Genomic DNA, 19,598 nt, shown 5'->3' on the forward strand with positions numbered 1-19,598 from the left:
TTATAATACTATTCTATAATAACAATATAGCAATTTTTAGGCTCTATTTTCCAACAAGCAGTCCACCGTTGAGGATAGTCCTAAAGAGGGCTCGGGTGCAGATTGCTGAGATCATCCATGCAGGTCCTCATGGAGAGCTTATAATAGCTCGAGGCATCTGGAACTCTACTTCTGCTCTTGTAGCGTCTCGAACAATGCTTATTCGTGGAAAATCCCACCCTTGAGTTTTCTCGAGGTCAACTTTGATTGATGTGTGATGGATCATGGCAGGAATGGTGGAACAGGCTATGATTAGAGACTTGAACTCCAAAATTGTGGCAGCGAAAACCTGATCTTCGATATCTCAATCTTTGGAGCATAGTTGAGGATTATTTAAACTTGCCTCAACCACACCCGATGTATTTTAGGAGCCGACGCCATTTTGAGAGCCGACGCCATTTTGTGTTAGAAGGTTACTCAGCCATGGTTATTGATTGATACAAGGACATACGAGAAAAGTATCTATCCATCCTCTACTTGGGGGCATCTGGAGTTTGACGAAAAGATGCATTTTTTTTGGGATGAGGCATATCTACCAAAAGGTGAATGAAACCGTGAACTGAATAGCTTCCTTCATGGCTGATGACTCCAATGGAGTTCTCTGGACCTGTAAGACACAATTGCCAAAGGTTTTTCAAGATCTGTTATTTTTTAATTTTCTTAGATGCATTCATATCAAGAGAAGTGTGAATCGGCCGTTTGTAGCGGGTAAAAAAAACAATGGACCAGATAAGCTTGTAGATACGAGGACACGAGCCAAACGGTTGAAACATGCAACAAAAAGTGACAGGTCGTGAAAATAGAGATAAGCTTGGACTATGAGCATGGCAACCGACAAGAGCACACATAATTGATAATGCGAAAGGAACTCAAAAGAAAGAGCAACATCCAAGAGTTGCATAAAGCCGGGGCAATAATATCCACATCAAAAGACTGTTCGCTACTTTCATGCAAAACTACTAAATGGCGAAAAGAAGCTTTAAACAATTCATCTGATCAAATTTCCATCAATGATTATAAAGATGCATAATTATGAACTAAGAAAGGGACCAAATAAAATCATACGAGAAAATAAGTCCACCCAAAAGTTTCCATTTAGTGCCACTTAATTATTCCAACGCTTGATTGCTGCAAGCTCACCTTTTCTTAGGGAGTTATCAACAACAGTTGTTACGCCTACATAACCAGCCACCATGCCCACCATGCTCATAACATCACTTCTGATACTAACTGGAATCAATTGATTGATCGAGACAGTACAAAATAGGTGCATTTTACATGACCATTGACTATTGATAAAGGCTAAAATATTTGCATCTTGCCACTGCATCACTTGAGAAGAGATCTTGCCAAGTGTTCACGTGCTGTGGCAAGGGCCTGGGATATAGTCTGCAGACAGAAGAGCACATCTAGTTTAGATAAAGTGAACTAAAAGCCATCCAATTTGACCAGAAAATGAACTAGATCGGTGAGATAGAAATTCATTGCACCTGCTCAGTAAGTGATCCTGCACTGTCCAAACCACTGGTGGCAACTTTTCCCGCAATTACACTTCCCTCTGTTTCCAAAATGATCCTGCAAGACCACAAATCAGAAAATAAGTTATTGCATGAGCATATTTTGACTATCAGAAAAAATTCTAGCATCACATCTGCTGAAGCAGCATGTAAAGCTACACATTCAAAATATGAGTTTGTCCCATAACAATTCGATCTCAATAGCAGAAAGGGCTATAATCTTTAATCAATCATGATGGATTGGTTACAAAGATGTTGCTTTTCTAAAATTTGAATGAAGAGCATAAATAGCACAAGTACGCCACTTATATAGCATGGTTAGGACATCCTATTGGACATTCTTATGCCAGATGGATCCAAGCCTCTCTCAGTTACCACACTTGCATTTCTTTCTTTTTTTAAATAGGATTATTGAGATACCCAGGGGAATGCTCATATCTAGCTCAGGTTTTATATTATTTTAAAAGCTATTTTCCGGTATTCTTGTCAGCTCTAATTAGCATGCTTCTCCAACCAAACTGTTGATAAGTTTACAAGCTTTCATTCTACCTTTTCACGCAACTAGATTGTTAGTATTCACAGGAACACATAGGTCATAGATATAATAGGTCTAATAAACACTGATTGCACATAAAAGTTTTAAGGAGGTACCCTCTATCCACAATTTCATCAAGGCATAGAAGGATCAAATCCAGATTCTCAAGTGCTGACTTCTTGTCCACATTGTTTCTGGAATAAGTGAGATGCAGTCCAGACATTAATAAGCAGAAGACTGCCAGCTTATGAGGCAAGCAACTACATTCAAAGAGGTAAACAGTAATAGCAACTAGCAAAAACCTGAGAAGAAGCCCAACTGCATCAAAGAATCCCTGAAGAACTGCCGCCAAGATGAGCTCATTTTCATCATCTCCTCCAATAAGAAAAAAATGAAGGTCCTGAATGAACTTGTAGACAACAATGTAACCATCGAACATAACTATCTCCGCTGTACATGATGAAAATGGGCAGCATCAGTAGCATGCAAAAGGAACACCATTCTCAGGTGTACTTACATTGTTAGAAAATAGAATATTAGAACACACGATAAAGCAAATGATACAAGAGTATCATTCATTTAATAAAAGGAGAAGTTAATTCTTGTACATTTGGTTCACCGTTAATAGAGCAAAACACCCTCGTGTTATTACAGAAAATGAATATAGTGGAGTGATGTAAATCTAGACTACAAACATGACAAATCATGCATAAACTTCTAAGTACATGCACCAAATCCCTTCCAACATAACAATCCGAACCAATCACTTCAAGGCAACTAGCTTGATAAGGGAAAATATGCAGACCTGTGAAATACTAGGCAATTTTAAGAAAAAGAATGGATACGTCATCATGGAGAACAGACCCCCCCCCCCCCCCCCCCCCCTCTCTCTCTCTCTCTCTCTGTCTCTCTCTCTCTCTCTCTACTACTACTACTACTACTACTATCAAAATCCTTCTCTAGCAAATTTTGACCTCTGGGAGGATAGCAATTCGACCAAAGGGGAAAAAAAAAATCACCCTAAACAGTTATCCATCCATCACCTGCCTGTGCTTCTCTATTACAAGCAATACATTTGTGTGTTGGACATTATGCCTCTCACTTTTAGCAACTTCTTATAGTTGTCATTGTCTAGTTCTAGTGCTAGCAAGAAGTTTAAGGCCAACTCGATGTCAAGCATAAGGTGTCAATATATGTATGTATCATGTCAGCTAAGTACAATCAAGGTAAAAGAATTAACTACCAAGTTAACATACTCACCAGTTCGGGTCGGATGGCACAAACTGGCATTGACCCATTTCTTATTCCTAGAAGTCCTCACACATGACTGACACAGCATGGCACAATGCAAATACAGTACCAAGACATGACCGGCATTCACCACAAGTGCAGCCAATTAATGATTTTCTCCTCGCATCTAACATTCCTTACTGTTAGGACATTGTTCCGAATATAGAAGTCTTTCAATTTTGACACAGTCTATACCAATAGCTTGTTAGTCATTCTCTTGAGAGGAATGAAACCTGACTAGCTAATTGACCTGATATACTAATACAAAGATATTTATTCCATTGAGGTGTAATTTACATCGGCTGCCCAAATGATCATTGAGGAGCAATTTATTTTTAGTACCTAAGTGACATGGTGCATATAAATTAACTCACCTCGAGTGATTTGGCCTCAAATTTAACTCTACATCTTCGCTGCTCAAAATTTCAAAGATGGGTGCTGCTTCTCATATTCGACTATGTACCTTTCTTCAAGATAACTTCACCTCAAATTAACATAATCACTTCAAATTGGAATGGCTACTAAAATATACACACCTCAAGTTGGCTTTCAGTTCTATGTGGTGTTGTCACCTCTAGAAGGTGTCCACTCCAAATATTTCTTCTTTCCAAGATGGACTCGGATAATGTAAGCTGGTCTCCTGAGTAATCTGTCTCTAAGAGACGAGATTGAAACAGATAAATGCTCCATGCTTACTTGCTCCTGGATCTTCATAAGATACAAAATAATTTTGCCTCGAGTAGATAAACATCATCCAACTTAATAGATAGGCCTTATCTTGTGCCTCCATCCTCATCATCATGCACCTCTTAACCCTTTTTGCTCCCATGAATCATTGTAGGCATCTATATTGTTGCATAGGCTTCTTTCCTTTATATAGAGAGGACTTAAAGATAAGAATGGAGGCGTAAGATAAGGCCGATCTGTTAAGGCACATGAGATTTACCTACTCGAGACAACATTGTCTTGCATTTGGTTGAGAAAGTGGCAAAGATCCAAGAAGCGGATAATTACTAAGCATTTATCTGTTTCAATTTCTTCTTTCTTTAGAAGCAGATTATCTCAAGAAGCAAGTATAAATTACCCAATAAGGGTACATCTAGAAACGAAGAAATATTTGGAGTGGACCCCAAAGGCTAGATGATGTTTGAAGCAACATCCCCTCGAGGCAAACCCATCTTGAGGATTATATACAAGGTTTGTCATACCGGTCGATATCGCAATGTACCAAGCATATCATGCCATACTAGTACTAAACTAATACACCATCTCATACCGTACCGACACTCGGTACGTCTCGCCATCTTGTATTGTATCACGTATCGACACTGTAATAGGATGGTACTGATACGGGGTCCGATATCGAAATTGCAGACCTTGATTATATATCAAGAGGCAGTTCCAATTAGAGATGAACATATTCATTGCCTTCAAACGAGGTTACATAGCTCAAACTTGAGAGGCAGCACCCATCTTAGAAATTTTAAGCACCCAAGAAACAAAGTTAAGTTTGAGGCCAAATCACTTGAAGCATGAGTCAATTTATAAACACCGCATCACAGCATCTAACAAAAATTGCACCTCAATAATCATTTGAGCACACAACATAAATTATACCTCAACAAAGCACACCTTCCTCTCTGTCCAAAGACAGAAACAATTACATTAGTATGAGGGGATTTATCAGCTTTCACCATACCTTCCTTTTAACAAGCCATGTGCAATGCATGTGCCAAGTGTTGGTATAGCCTTACATAAGTCCTCAGGTTGTATAACAATCGCCTTATTCTTTGTACTTCTGGCAAGTAACTAACTTATCCATATCAATAACCTTCTCATAGAAAGTTCATCCTCAGCCATGTTCTCAGTGCTACTCTATATCAATTATACCTTTGGGCAAGCTATACATTACTGAACTACCATTGCATGTCTATGCATATGCTAAGTTGCTAACACAACATAGTATCATGACCTTGATTTCACCAATTTCATCCAGTTGGTTTCATGCTCATTTTGCACACATTTTTACTGGGCTTGTAGACTGAATATACCATTACTAACTCTTAGCCTTTATATTATCTGAACTTATTCATTAACCTTCATGAGTCAACTTGAAGATCCAATTGATGGACAAGTGCTAGATAACTTTTGGCAGTGCATCTGTATTTTCCTTCAAAGTAGTGTCCTTCAATCCATGTCAGAAACCACATTAATGTACGAAATTGGGTTTACAACATGGCCAACAATAGCTTCTATCTAGATTTACCCACTGTTCTCTAGATTTCACACCCATATATTCAAATGTTCAGAATAGCAAATCCGACCTGGCTCAAGCAAAGGCTTTACTAGATTTTGCCGTCATTATAGTTACAAAATACAAAACATTACTGTTTAAGAATTCAACAGGGCTTCAAATCTCAAGCATACCGGCCTGCACCTTCAGAAACTGGTACCCAGCACCCCTTCAAGTTAGTTCCTATGTGAACAGATCCTGCCCCTACAGGGCACAAATAAACTGCACATCACAGGCTCAAAGTGTGTTTGCACTCCTTTTCTTTTGTTTTGCTACCAATCAGTACCCGGTGTAGCTTACGTACATATGCAATATTATCATACTTTCCAAGAAGTAGTTATGAAGCCATACTGCAACATTTAGAACCTTGATCCACAATCCCCTATAGCTGTAGTTGAATGAGATTTCCAATGGAGAAGGCAAGGTGGGGCTTCTTGTCAAGTCTGCAAATATCTGCTAATCTTCTTCATGTTCCCACATCGTCAACAACTTCATTTCCTTATAGTAATCAAAAGTGATTCCTTAATTTTCCTACTTATATTATGAAACAGCCTTACAAAATACTTTCAGTTCCATGGCTCCATTTGTGTAATTTGACAAGGAGAAAAGCATATAGTCATTATTCATTTTTGCAAAATAAATATTTCATGCTACTAGTTCACCTAATGATCCACATCATGACTCAATGATTTATCTTTACAATCAAGAGTCAGCCACAAGACAGCCCACCTTTTAAATCTGAGTGGGTCCAGCAATGATATTGCTATATTCAAATGATGGCTTGGGCAAGAGTGGGATCAGCTGGATGATCTGGTGTGCAGATCCTCTAACTTACTCTCCACAATTCATGGTTGATGGTAGGCACAGGCTACCAGTGCACATGTTGTGTGCCTCTTTCTTTGAGCCTATATACAAATTAATTCAGTCATCCCATCATTGTTGCATAAGTGAAAAGTTCCATCACCAAATGTCGCAAGAAGGCTAAGGAATTGGTATTTTCATCAACAAATGCATGCATTTATTTGGTTTAAAGTGGACAGGTCGTGATTGATAACTAACATCCATACCATAGCAAGTTTTTCATATTTGATATAGATATAATTTTTAGATTACCCTTAGTGCTAACCTAGAAATGTTCATTCTTTCATATGTTAAGCTGGCCAAAATTTTACTTCTACTTGAGATTTAAGCATATTAAGCTATGCATGAAAAAGTGGCATGCTACCATAATTAGAATAGGTTATTATATAAGGGGTGATGACATGCATAAAACTGGTTAACCTTAGCGACAAAATAAGAGACAAGCAAGCATACATCTGGTCTGCAGTTAAATCTAAGATCGTTTGCATATCACCTTCATTTCGAGCATTTGTTTTCTGAGTCTTGGTAAAGACAGATTTCTCAAATGCCAATTTCGCAGAGTGTGTTGACCAGTCATCTGTATAGTACTTGACAGCTACACGTTTCCCTTCAGAGTCAAGGAGAAGAATACTTTTAACTGTTGGGCAGGACTCCTGCATGCACAAGAAGGTCATCAAAAATATTTAAAGAACATGCACAAAACAATCTGTTCAGCAAATCGGAAGACATGATCCCAACATTTCAGAAGAATAAAATACATGTAGCGGGCTCCTCAATTATTCAGAAAAAAAGCTATTTTCCACCACTCTTGGATGAGAAGGCATTCTTTCAGTAACTATTTGTTGGGCTAGGCATTATCTGTCATATATTATTTTTTGTTTCCCACCTGGGATCATCTCTTACATGTTTGAAAATTTACTATTAAAGATTAAAGAACTTGTACTATTGAACATTTCAGTCAATGAAGTAATACAGCAATATAAGAGCATATTGATCTTTGTACGATAAGAACAGTTGTGTAAAAAATATTAATAAATTGCTAAAAGATATTTAAACAAAGAAAACATGATAAAATATCACAACATTAAGACCGGGTTGATGATATTCCTGGTTGTTAATGCAACAGTATGTCATATTGCAATTCTAACATAACATATGTTTATGTGAATAAAATAGTTACAAAAATATAACCAAGAAACATATTGGTAACATAACATATTGTCATAAACATACATAATTTGATACTTATGAACGATTATGACATGAACAAAGAAATATTGATTAATAAAGCACACAAAAAGGTAGCTAATGATGGTCTGAGGCAACTCTTGTTTGGAAATTCACCACACCAACATTGAAAAATGTTGCTCAGGCTCAGCTTAGGTTAATTTTTGAGCAGTGATGAAAGGAGAGAGTGTGAAATGGATCGGTTGTCAGGAATTCTTGGAGAAAAAAGAGGCATATAAGTGTAAGAGACCAAGTTAAGCACCTAGGTAGAAAATTTCATGTATCAAGCTTTTATCAATATAGGCAGGTCATGCTATCAGAAATTCTTGTAATATAATTTAAAAATATTATTAATGCATTTGATGATTCGAATGCATTAAATGTCTTGCTTTTGCCAGTTACTAAAGGACCAGAATAAATTCCTATTTGAGATAAAGCAAAGAGATTTCTTGACAGTTTAACCCAACTAAAAACAAAGATTAAGCAATTCCAATTACCGTACCTTATAGTTTTGAGAGAAATATGTCGCCAATTTGTCATCCAATGCTAGAGCAAAGCACTTAAAATTTCTAGCTCCTTCCAGTGGGATAAAGTCTCAAACAGTATTTTAAGCACCATATCAGGTGGTGCAGCGTGTGCTGTTGCCAATAAGATACCAGTACCAGTACAGGGCTCAACACACCCCTCGTACAGATGCATGGGACTATATGCTATACAAGCTCCAACAATATGTCATATGTCAGTACAGGGGCATAACATATTACATCATATTAGTAAGTTCCAGTGTGGGGCCCAATATTGATAATTTAAACACTGGTCTTAAATAAGAAAGAAAATTTATCTCAAAAAATTGATTTTGTTATGTAAATTCCTGATCTGGATTAGAGGCCATATAATTCTAATAAGAGATTATTGTGGCACTTTCCACCGTCATGTACTATTTCACACACTAAACTTAAAGAGTCCATTAACCTGTCAGCATTTTCTTGATATCATTAAATATGAATCCAACATCACCTATCAATAATACTTGGAACTTTGCGGATGAGAACCCGACCACCAATAAGCCAAGGTTCACGATCACTCTATTATCAGCGCACCCTCTGCAAAAGATCTTGGCTGCCATTGCGTACTGCTATCTTTGCTATCTCAATTTCCTAATCCACAGACAAAGCATTAAATTCATCAATACATAACCTACTCAACTCCTGTTTACAAGTGAAACACTCTATAATTCCCGTCAATAATCCATTTTCGCGGCCCATTATTAGATTTCCCCTCCTTCCTAACCTTCTTTCATTCTTGAGAGCAAGGACTTCGATTTCCTTCCTCAGAGTTGAAGCCTTTTTGATGAAAATGCTGGTAGAACCATCCAAATTGATTAACATTGCACCTCCAAATCATCACTTGACCGCCACATTCTCAAGTAGCCTACCCACCAAGATAAACTAGGGTTGTCCGGTTCTTCAAACAACTAATCTAGGGTTATCCAGTGATCGGAATCTTTCTTGCGCCATCTATCACTTTTCTCTAAAGACATCGCTGATTCTAGAACGATTAATTGTTTTAAAAAAAAAAAACCTACGTGCACAAGGATTACGATTATTATGCTCAAATAACAAGAATTACGAGCAAGAAACGGCTACAAAAAGAACTGCGACCGAGGAGATTGTGAGATTACCATTCAGAGATCGCCGCCCGGAGCAAAAGAGTTCGGATCCTATCACTCGAAACTGGAGGGAGAAGAAAAGGCGAGTGACGAGCTAATAATCGAATAAAATATGGCCCGAACCTAAAGGGCAAAGATTTCTTGGAAAATCTGATGAGCTGGACAGCCGTCAGGACATAACCCGTCTGATGGAAGTCGGACGGCGCGATTTAAGGGGAGGAGAAGGTTGTTGACCTCCTCTCTGACCGCGACCCACTTAGACCGGTGGGTCCGAGCGGCGTTGACGTAGACAAGGCCCGGCCCATGACGCTCTTCTCGACTCTGGACACACCATGTTGGGCTGGCCCAGGACATAGGATTCTTGTCGAAAATTATATGACTTTTACTACAACATGAGAATATAACATAGCAAGGCCAACTAGTATACTAGGAGAAAAACAACCTAAAATGTGATGTCTATGGGTGGATAGGTTTCTTAATTAGAACTCCTCGGCAACCATTTTTAGGGAGGACCGCAGCGATAATAGAAGAGATATGAAAGAACCCGAAGCTCGGATTGGAAGCAATTGATGCAGGCAAGTAGTTGCTAGGGAGCTCATAGTTGCAACTGACTCATGGTTTCAAGCTTAAGATATATATTATGATACCTAGTGTCTACATTGTAACTAAGTAGACTTTGGCACATTCGAGTCATGTGATTTATTCAATAACAAAGAGCATTGGTCGATGGTCGTGACCTATTAATTAAGATTGTTTGCCATAGATTTGATAAATTTACTCCTAATTTTATTTTATGTATATACTCTCTTTTGAAAGAGTATTATTCAATAAAATATATTTTTTTAGCAAAATAGTAAAATAAGAGATTATTAATTAATCATGTGGTTCATCAAGAGTTGGCTCATGATGTTGGACTCCTAGGAAGCCTTGAACAATGGCCCGGTAGAGACATTAGCTAAGATTTCAATTATTCAACATAGTCGAGGTTGATTGTTTTCAATTTTGAAATATAGTTGGTGTAGATTGAATAATTCGAGCTTATGACTTGGACTTCTGCCCAACCGTAATGCAGCTTTTAGAAGGATAAGTTTTGGAGTGAAAAATATTTCAAAGGAAGATAAAATGAATTGACTGGAATACCAAGATTATTATGTTTTTAATAATTAAAAAAAAGCCAACGAGACGGACTTCAGTTGTTGACAGGTCAAAATTTGATTGATTGCATTGGTGAGTTTGGTGGGAAGAGGTAGGTTCAGACGTTTAGAAAATTACAGCATAGTTTATTAATTGTCATTGGTTTGCAAGATGGTCTGTTTCATGCTTGAGCTATAAGTTAACGAAGTGAGTGATTTTGTTTGCATTGACTTAGGCAACTTGATGTAGCATGAAAAGTATTGCCCGTGTGAAGGAAGGTTTAGAACTACCAAATAGCTAGGACTTTTCAATACTTTGGTAGTTCTAAACTTCCTTCACACAAGCAATAGTTTGACCAATACAAACTGATATACATCATATATGATAAACAATATCCATACAATTTTGACCTTCCTAGCTACCTCCTTAGATTTTCTTAATAAATAAATCATCAAACCAGTGCCAAAAAAGACTTCCCAATTTTGAATTATCTATATTAGCTGAGATTTCAATACGTCGCATCTGATATACCAGTTGTATTTTAGAAAATATTAGTGTTTTCTAAAAAATTTCTATCTTCCACCGCAGCCGATCAAGATCCCAGTCCATCTTACTTGATTGCCAAGATAATTGAAATGTCAATTTTTAAAATACTTGCAAAATATGAAGCAACAGTGTACATGCATGATTGAGCCACATTAATATAAAGGACAATTAGGTCTCAGTTTTTGATTGAGCCATCTCATGTTAGGAAGAAGACAAGCCACTTTCCATGGCGTAAGTTGGCAAAGGGACTGCACCAATCTTAGCAGCCTAGATGTGAACATTTGTTCTTCTGATGAGGACTAGAAGCAGACGGATTGGAACTGCACTCGTCTGGCTTTTCCATCAAGGATGCATTATTGTATGGAAGCAATAGGCACTCATTTTGACACGTTGATGCCGCCCATCACGCCCTTATCCTTTTAACATGAGTTTCACTTGAAGAAGCTCCTCTCTAGAAGCTGGTAGCCATTACTAGAACTAACAGGAAGGGCACGCGTCCATATTATTTTGACAATGTTAATGGCGTAAGGGAACCAAGATTCTTGAAGTGATGACTGATAACGAGATGAATATAGATATGGAATCATTTGTCTGGCCAAATAAGAAAGTTGGAGGCATGTTAAAATCTCAATTGATGTATACCAATTGACACTAAATGCAGTTCTAACCATTAAGATAATACGAGAAAATTTTTAAAAAAAGTATTAATTAGGGCCAGTATTTTTCACATAAATTGTATTGGTTATTAGTTTGTATGGAAATGATATCTTAAATGAGATGGATATGGTAATTTAAAAATGGTGAGACTTGTTTGAAGATGATATCTCCTTTGCTCCAGCCTTGGAAGAGAAGGGAAGTGAAGCCAAAAAAAGCGTGGCTCAATCAGCACACGGATGCAAAACTAACCAAATCCCATGACGGGATCAGTTCCTTAGCTCTATCCCTTTCAATGTGATGCCAAGGACGGTTCTGAAAAGAGTAGTGAGTAAGCATTCTTATCCCTAAAGCAACAAAGCCAAAATGGCTAGCTGGTGATACATGTAGATGTGTGCAAGCAAAACCTCATCTTCCGTGTTTTGACTTTCCAAGTAGTTTCTCAACCAAGTAGTGTCATCAAAGCAATAACAACAACACTCTTGTTACATAAAGAATTAGCTGCCTTAACTATATGGACAACTTAGTTATACCCTCACTATTCTAGGAAAACTACTATTTTCTCTCTGACTTTATGCACATCTACATCTATATGATACTAGATTCAGGTTAGGTATTATAAAATGGGATGTTCAACCTGTTATATATGTGTTCGATGCAAGACATCCGAATGCACCGGCGACTAAATGGATGGAAAATTTTGAATGATAAACTAGGAAGTGGTTAACCGGCCGACGTCCACATTAAACCAGTACTCTATCTACTAAACTACTTATAAGTCATTATCTTCCTACATGTTGCATAGGCATGCTGATCTTCAATTTGTGTATGGTTGTAAGTAATTTTTTTAGCGGAGAAGCATGTTTTAGAGCTGATGATAGTTTGTGAAAACGAGTAGTAGTGATGGAAGTCTTGAAGTAGGCACATGGGAACACCTACTTCCCTGTATTAATTAATGCGATGATTGCTTGCACTACCCAATTTTAGATTTTGGTAGGGAATGAAAACACCCCCACCAAATGAATGTGACTTGTACCAACATAGGCTAGAATAATCACGCACATCCGTCCAGGGATTTAACAAAAGAAAAGAAGAAAAAAAAATCGACCTAAACATTGCGCAAATTATACGCTAAGAGACATGAGAGTTGTGGTATATTGCTAAATAATATGTGAATTTCTCGCATCTCAATGTGTAATGTGAGAAGTGGTCCGAAGAATGTTGGACCTAATCAACCTCCTTCGTTAAGCAACGGATGGCAATCTAAACTACTGATTTTGCGAGCACGTTTCGTGCCATCGTACTAAGATGCTCAAATACGTAATCATTGACATCTTTGTTCCTCCTCGAACTAAGATTAAGAAGAATTCTTATTAATCCAATATTGTTCTTTTTCGAGTCACAAGATGGATGTAGGTTATAATTCAATGAAATGAGATGGCATGGTCAACAAGATATGGCAACACTTTACTTCCTCCCTATTCCATCAAGAAAAAAAAAAAAAATATGGCAGCACTCTTCGTGGATGAAGTACTGCAAGCTACCCTCAGCAAATTGGTTATTATTTGAAGCTACCTCAACATTAGTTGCCCTTTTTACTAACTCTGGTGGAGATCAAGAAAACCCATCTGATTTGACAAAGAAGGCTATAGATTAGTGAATGGAATCCCCCTGACAACCTCATTGACTTTGTAGAGCTACTCCGTTAGTTCCATCCAACTCCAAAGTCTATAGCAGCCTACCTATAAGAAACCAACCAAATGGGAATTAATTATATATATACACAGTGGAAGGGAAGACCGCAAGCACCTGGGAATTACCTCTCTCTTCAATGACGCCACATATATTTAAATAAATTTAAACAAATGGAGAAACTAATTTCTATATTCTCATTTGACTGCAATTTAATTATGAGAGCTTGTTGACCGAAAGTTCCATTCATGGTTATCTTTTCCAATTTCTAGTCCTCTGCTCGAGAAGACTAAACAAGGTAAAAGTTTATATAAATTACGAATTCTATGAGCTAAAAATCAACTATAAAATGGACAGGCCCTTTGGGTAGATGTTCGTCAAACCAAGGCCTGGAAAATTTTTTTGTTAAACAAATCATTATAGATAATTCTACTGAATCAAATATTTATCTAATGGATTATAGAGCTGCACGTCTCCAGAGCAACGCAGGTATTGATCTTTGACTCGAGAGCAAAGAAAGACAAAAGGAGGTATCTATCGAGCAACGGCAATCTTCTTAACCATCCATCCAATAATAATATTTTTTAATATATAGACTCTCTATCTGACAGTAGGAAGCGAATAGCTGGGGTTGGCGTTCAAATTAATGCTTTCCATCTAACAGCACATTCCTTTCCAATTCCAAAGCACTGGACTTTAATAAACTTTAATGAAAAGTCTAACTGGGACCTTCATTTTCTAGAGCACCACTCCGGGTTTCAAAGACGTGTGGTGCTCTTCTCCATCACACCTTCTTCTCTGAAGAATCTTATCGTTAAAACAAAACTAAAGAAAAGAAAAGAAACCTTCTTCTTTGAAGAATAAAAAAAGAACAAAGAGAGTGGATCAGAAATGGATACTAGTCGTTCTTTATCAAGAGCAAGTGAACACCATCTTCGCGCGAAAGTACCATAGAAAAATGAGCTAATCGTTCTCTCTTCTTATCACCTTTTACACTCACAAAGTGGTTCCGGTCTGTTTGCATTTCAAAGAACTACAGTAGAGACAGCTCTTCTTTGAAAAAAAGAACAAAAAAGTAGAGATGGCTCCATGGGACTTTTGCCATCTAGAATGCAGGGGCGGCCCAATACATTTGGGGGCCTAAGGCGAATCCAATGAATGAGGCCTTTTTTTTAATAATAAATTTTTTTAATAAATATAAAATATTAAAAAAATGATATGAAAATGGATAGCTATCAAGTACACTATTTCAACAAAGGTACATAAATCTAACAAAGATAGGCCAGAAATCTTTTTAATTTAATATTATTTTTGAATAGAAATGCAGAAAAGTAATTATCCTAAAAGAAGGGCCATAAAATTGATTAAATAACTGAGATAATGCTTGGCAATTTTGTTTATCAAGTCAAGCAAGAGCGGAATAGGAAAAGGTCATCCCATGGCACTTCATGGTCAAGGTAAAGAAAAGAATTTCTCCAGGAGCTTCTCTATAAGAGAAAGTAGGGGCATTATGGGAAATTGACTCCATCTAATTAATAAAAGTCCCATCCCTCCATCTCCCCTTCAAGTGAGTACCCAAGCAGCAACCGCAACATCACAGCACAGCAGCCATTCAACCCCCTCCCTCCTTCTCTCTCTACCACCTAAGAGGGGAGAAGAAACCGAGAGGAGAAAATTAAAAGAATCTCCACCCTCCAAGAAGTCCATTTCCAATCCCCCTTTCTTCCTGATGGCCCAGCTGGATCAGGAGTAATGTGAGGGAAGGAAAACCAAGACCAAAACCAAACAAGAGAAGGGATGAAAGGTAAGAGTGGCTTCAGGCGTGTATCAAGCCAACCAAATCCCTCCTCTCTCTCTCTCTCTCCATCCAAAACAAAACTACCGTCCCCAACTTCCTAAATTTCCCCTCTGCAGGCCAAGAAACTCTCCACCTCCCTTCCATCAAGGGGGAAGACTCGTAGCCAGCTCATCCCGTTTTATATGGGGCCTTTGCTTCCTTTTGGTCACGGTCCCTCCCTCCCTCCCTCCCTCCCTCTCTCTCTCTCTCTCTCTCTCTCTCTCTCTCTCTCTCTCTCTCTTCACCTTCCGGGGGCCTTCCGTTGGCCCGGGGCCTTAGGCGACCGCCTCAGTCGCCTAAGGCTCGGGCCGGCCCTGCTAGAATGGATGGAGATACCCAACCAACTCCCGGCCTCCACCCCACCATGAGGTACCAAACAAAGCTCCCAACCTACAGCAATGGTAACGTGTGTTGCGTGCCTCGAGGGATCTCAGGTGTCCCACTCGATCGTGACCAGGATTCATGACTTCAAGAGAGTGAAAAGGTTTCAGTGTGGCTCGTGTAAAATGTTAATCTTTTACTTGGAGGATCTAGACACGTGTTAAATGTTAAGTTAGGTGGAAAGGAACAAAATGAAAAAGATTTATGCTTGTCCACTGGAGCCTGGAGGTGATTAGTGACCACAACGAAAGGTTTATGATGAATTACAAATTAAGCTATGTGCACTCCAAATCTCACTCCTAGTTAGTATGATGTATGAGTATGATATGATTGATTGCATATTTCCTCAGAAATATACAAATTTTTTTTTTTTTGGCTAATATTTACTTGGTACTGAAGCATGACTATTTTATATATTATTACAAAAAAAATGAAAAGCATAGCTTTATGACCAACAGACAAGTAGTGCTATGAAAAAGCAGTTGTTACGTGCTTTCTGAAAGTCGTGTGTAGACTGGAATTAGTATACCATATAGAAGGATTGGTAGCAAGCAACTTTTCATGTGCACATAGCCGGTGACTAACTACATGCAAGCCATGCATGAAAAACCAGCTGTTATGTGCTTCCATAATATGTATTGTTGATCCATTTCCTAATAGCAGTTTGAACTTTTTAGATCTAGCAATTAGTTAACAGCATAAGATTTTTTAAATGAGTACTATTATTACACTAATCGAAGTACGTTCTACCTCCAAATCAGAGGTATGGAGTAATATTAGTACTAAATTCTGGTATCCTTATGAAATCAAGACGCACATAATTTGCACATCAAAAGCAGGAAAAATATTCCTCTACAAATTATGTTCATACTGTAGTATGATTGAAACATTAATTTCTAGATCAAATATAGAAGCAAGAGATACTTGCTCCTATACTCCATGCAGAAGAAATTCAAGCTCCAAGGTAACATTTTGACCACTTAATTTACTTATAACCTCCTTAGAAATTGCAGCAAATAATTTACTACTAGCATGTCAGAATGGTGGTGGTACCTTAAAAAATGCTAAAATAATATGAACATCTAATTAAGAAAAGATATAATTGGTATATAACTCCTTTACTGTTTGATAATATTTAGCAGCTTACATGTGCCAATGAATAGATATGCAAATAAAATTTGGAGTTGTGAATTAGTAAATATCACACCATACATCTCCGATGCAATCATCGACCGAATAGATAAATTATTTTATTAAGGTACTGCATCTACTTTTGTACTAAATACATCGTAGATTTAGAATGAAATGAATCCATCTAATAATTCCATCTAGAAATAAATTCTTGTAGGATGATCTCAGTGCACCCAATAATTGCTTCTATTATTGGCCATAGCACAACGATTACACAGCACCCGACACGTTTCACCCGTTTTCTCTCGTCCTCTTCTGGTCTAGTGGTATAACTGCCAAACCCAATCTGCTGACGTGGTTTCGAACCAAAGAAAGTTCCGGTTCTAGAAGGGGAAGACTCCAAAAAAATTTTAAAACCACCGCATATTAATAACTTGTGACCGCCACTGCCGTCGCGCTCCAAATTCGTTTGCGCCCTCGTCACCACGAGCTCAGAATTACGTGTCAACCAGGTAACAAGAAGCCCAGTCCCGGTTCGGCCGCATGCCACCTAAGGAACGAAAACAGCTTGCTTCACACCTTCCCTTGCGACCAAAGGAGCCTATAAATATAGAGAGTCTTATCCTCTCTCATCACCCACCCATTCTTCAATCATCGCCTTCTGAATCCACCCAGCCTAGCAGCGAGCTCTTTCCTTGATTATATATACGTTTTACGATTCTTTTAGTTCTCTGAGACATGAAGAGATTTAGATTCGGAGGAGAAGAAGTCGAGAGCATGAACATGGCGAATGTATTGATGCTGCTCTCTCGAGGAGGAGGCGGCGGCGGCGGTGGCAGCGGCGAAGAGAGTGAGCACTCGGCGCAGACATCGCCGGGCCGAGTTTTCGAGTGCAAGACGTGCAACCGCCAGTTCCCTTCGTTCCAAGCGCTTGGCGGCCACCGGGCGAGCCACAAGAAGCCAAGGCTCATGGCTGAGGGCCAGCTGCAGGGCGGCCTCGCGAAGCCGAGGGTCCACGAGTGCTCCATATGCGGGCTTGAGTTCGCCATCGGGCAGGCCTTGGGAGGCCACATGCGGCGGCACCGGGCGGCGACCGAGGGGTTCGGCCATGGCCTTGTGGAGAAGAAGCCCGAGGGCCGGAGGGTGTTGTCCTTGGATCTCAACCTGCCGCCGTCGGAGAACGATATTGAGTGCCGGAAAATTGGCTTTGGGATTGAGATTGTAGATAAGATTCCCATGGTGGATTGTTTGCATTGATCTCTACCATGAGGCCTTGCTTCGTTTGTATTGGTTTGTTTTCTTCTTTTTATAAATATTATTAATTACCAGCTGCATCATATGTTTGAGAATAGTTTCATCTCCTCATATCCTCATGGTAACGAATTAAAAATGTCGGCAAGAGTATGATGCTTGCCCTGTTCAAATCATGGTGTGAGCTGAGACCTTATACTTGGCCAATTTAAATTAATTTCCGGTTCATCTCCTCGTTACAAAGCAAACACTTTTCGTCACCGCATCACCCCATGGGATATTGTCACGGTTTCTGAATTAATAATTAGATTTTTTGTCCCAAAATATGAATTAAAAAAAACAAAGCTGCATGGAGAACAAAATGGTTTTTCCGCAGCAAATGATATTTTTATGGGGATAGGAAAGCACTTTTTTAAAAAAAAAAATAATAAAAAAAAGAAAAGAAAAGTTAAATTTAGCAGCACTATTTTTGTTGCTACGAAATTTCATCATGCTTGGTGAAAAAGGTATATATTGTTGATATATATAAAAGTCATGGTTTCGGATGGAAGGCATAAATTTTACATGATGGATGGCATAAGATTACTTGACTCTACCTGTACAACTGTTTCGGTGTATTTAAAGAATCGCAAAGTAATTATTCCTCTTTGATAGCAAATAAAAATTGCTGTAACAACTAAATTTTTTTTATTTTCATTTAATTTTCCTCGTTATCATTAGTAGTATTTGAAATAACTCGTTTAATCGACTGGGACCAAGAAAAGTATGTCCACAAGCTAAACAGGCCATTTCTTCACATAAAAGTGCAGGGGATTTTTACTGACACTGCTAGACGTGCACATAAGCTGTATTATCTGTCTCATGATTTTGGTTGATTACAACAATTCCTCGTTCTAAAATGGATGTTTCTTGATGTTCTATTAGCTCTAATATCCAATATAAAATCTTTAAGTGATGATTTGGGGTATCTATGACTGATCCTCCCATCTGAGCCATCCAAGAAAATCCAGTGAGATCGAACAATATGATGTGATATTGGATGTGAATTCAGTTTCGATTTTCTCGACTTAATATTCTTTACATTTCCGTTTTCTCAAATTCTTAGAAAGAATCTACTAATCAAGAAAAAAAGACTAATCAAGAACATCACATCGATGACTGCATTTGTTAGTGCAAAAAAGACTAATCAAGAACATAGTTGGATGCAAAGTGATTGATTGATTAATGAAATACGTGCCATTCACTACCACCATGACTTTGAGCTTCCTTTCTGTCTATACAGTCAGGAGGATTTCTTGCTGGATTGTTTAAGATATCTAACTGTTCATGTGGGAAGCTCCCAAGCACCTGCCCCTTGAATTAAAATCTGTTGAATAGTTGACAAGGAGACATTTTGGAGCGTTGGCTCCTTCAACTTTGTTACGCCTTACAACTTCACATTCATGCAAGGAAGTCATCATAACGGCTGTTGTTCCTTGATTACATCTGTCCTGTTGCTAATGAAGCCATCTAGTTCAAAGGCAAAGGCCCATCTTCGATGA

General features: G+C 38.3%; 2 protein-coding genes across 2 annotated transcripts; one reads left to right on the top strand and one right to left on the bottom strand.

Annotated features, from left to right (window-relative positions):
- Positions 1–1,052: 1,052 nt before the first annotated feature.
- On the bottom strand, positions 1,053–9,598 carry LOC103705943 (coatomer subunit zeta-2-like). The gene is made up of 6 exons (XM_008789858.3): positions 9,444–9,598; positions 7,029–7,188; positions 2,394–2,541; positions 2,208–2,285; positions 1,530–1,614; positions 1,053–1,428 (listed from the first exon to the last, which is right to left on the bottom strand). Exons 1-6 carry the CDS (start codon positions 9,444–9,446, stop codon positions 1,369–1,371), a joined length of 534 nt encoding a protein of 177 aa, XP_008788080.2. The 5' UTR covers positions 9,447–9,598; the 3' UTR covers positions 1,053–1,368.
- A 7,822-nt stretch (positions 9,599–17,420) lies between these two features.
- On the top strand, positions 17,421–18,230 carry LOC103705944 (zinc finger protein ZAT11). The gene has a single exon (XM_008789859.4). It carries the CDS (start codon positions 17,545–17,547, stop codon positions 18,061–18,063), a length of 519 nt encoding a protein of 172 aa, XP_008788081.1. The 5' UTR covers positions 17,421–17,544; the 3' UTR covers positions 18,064–18,230.
- Positions 18,231–19,598: the final 1,368 nt, after the last annotated feature.

Source organism: Phoenix dactylifera, chromosome 3 (genome assembly GCF_009389715.1).
Source record: "Phoenix dactylifera cultivar Barhee BC4 chromosome 3, palm_55x_up_171113_PBpolish2nd_filt_p, whole genome shotgun sequence".
NCBI lineage: Eukaryota > Viridiplantae > Streptophyta > Magnoliopsida > Arecales > Arecaceae > Phoenix > Phoenix dactylifera.

Bases quoted from the DNA above. Each gene is read 5' to 3' on its own strand.
- LOC103705943 (XM_008789858.3), bottom strand. The intron at 2,542-7,028 runs GTGATATGCAAA...CATCATGTACAG, and splicing joins AACAAATGCTCGAAATGAAG to CGGAGATAGTTATGTTCGAT. The intron at 2,286-2,393 runs GTTTTTGCTAGT...CACTTATTCCAG, and splicing joins GCAGTTGGGCTTCTTCTCAG to AAACAATGTGGACAAGAAGT.
- LOC103705944 (XM_008789859.4), top strand. From the start codon at position 17,545: ATGAAGAGATTTAGATTCGGAGGAGAAGAAGTCGAGAGCATGAACATG.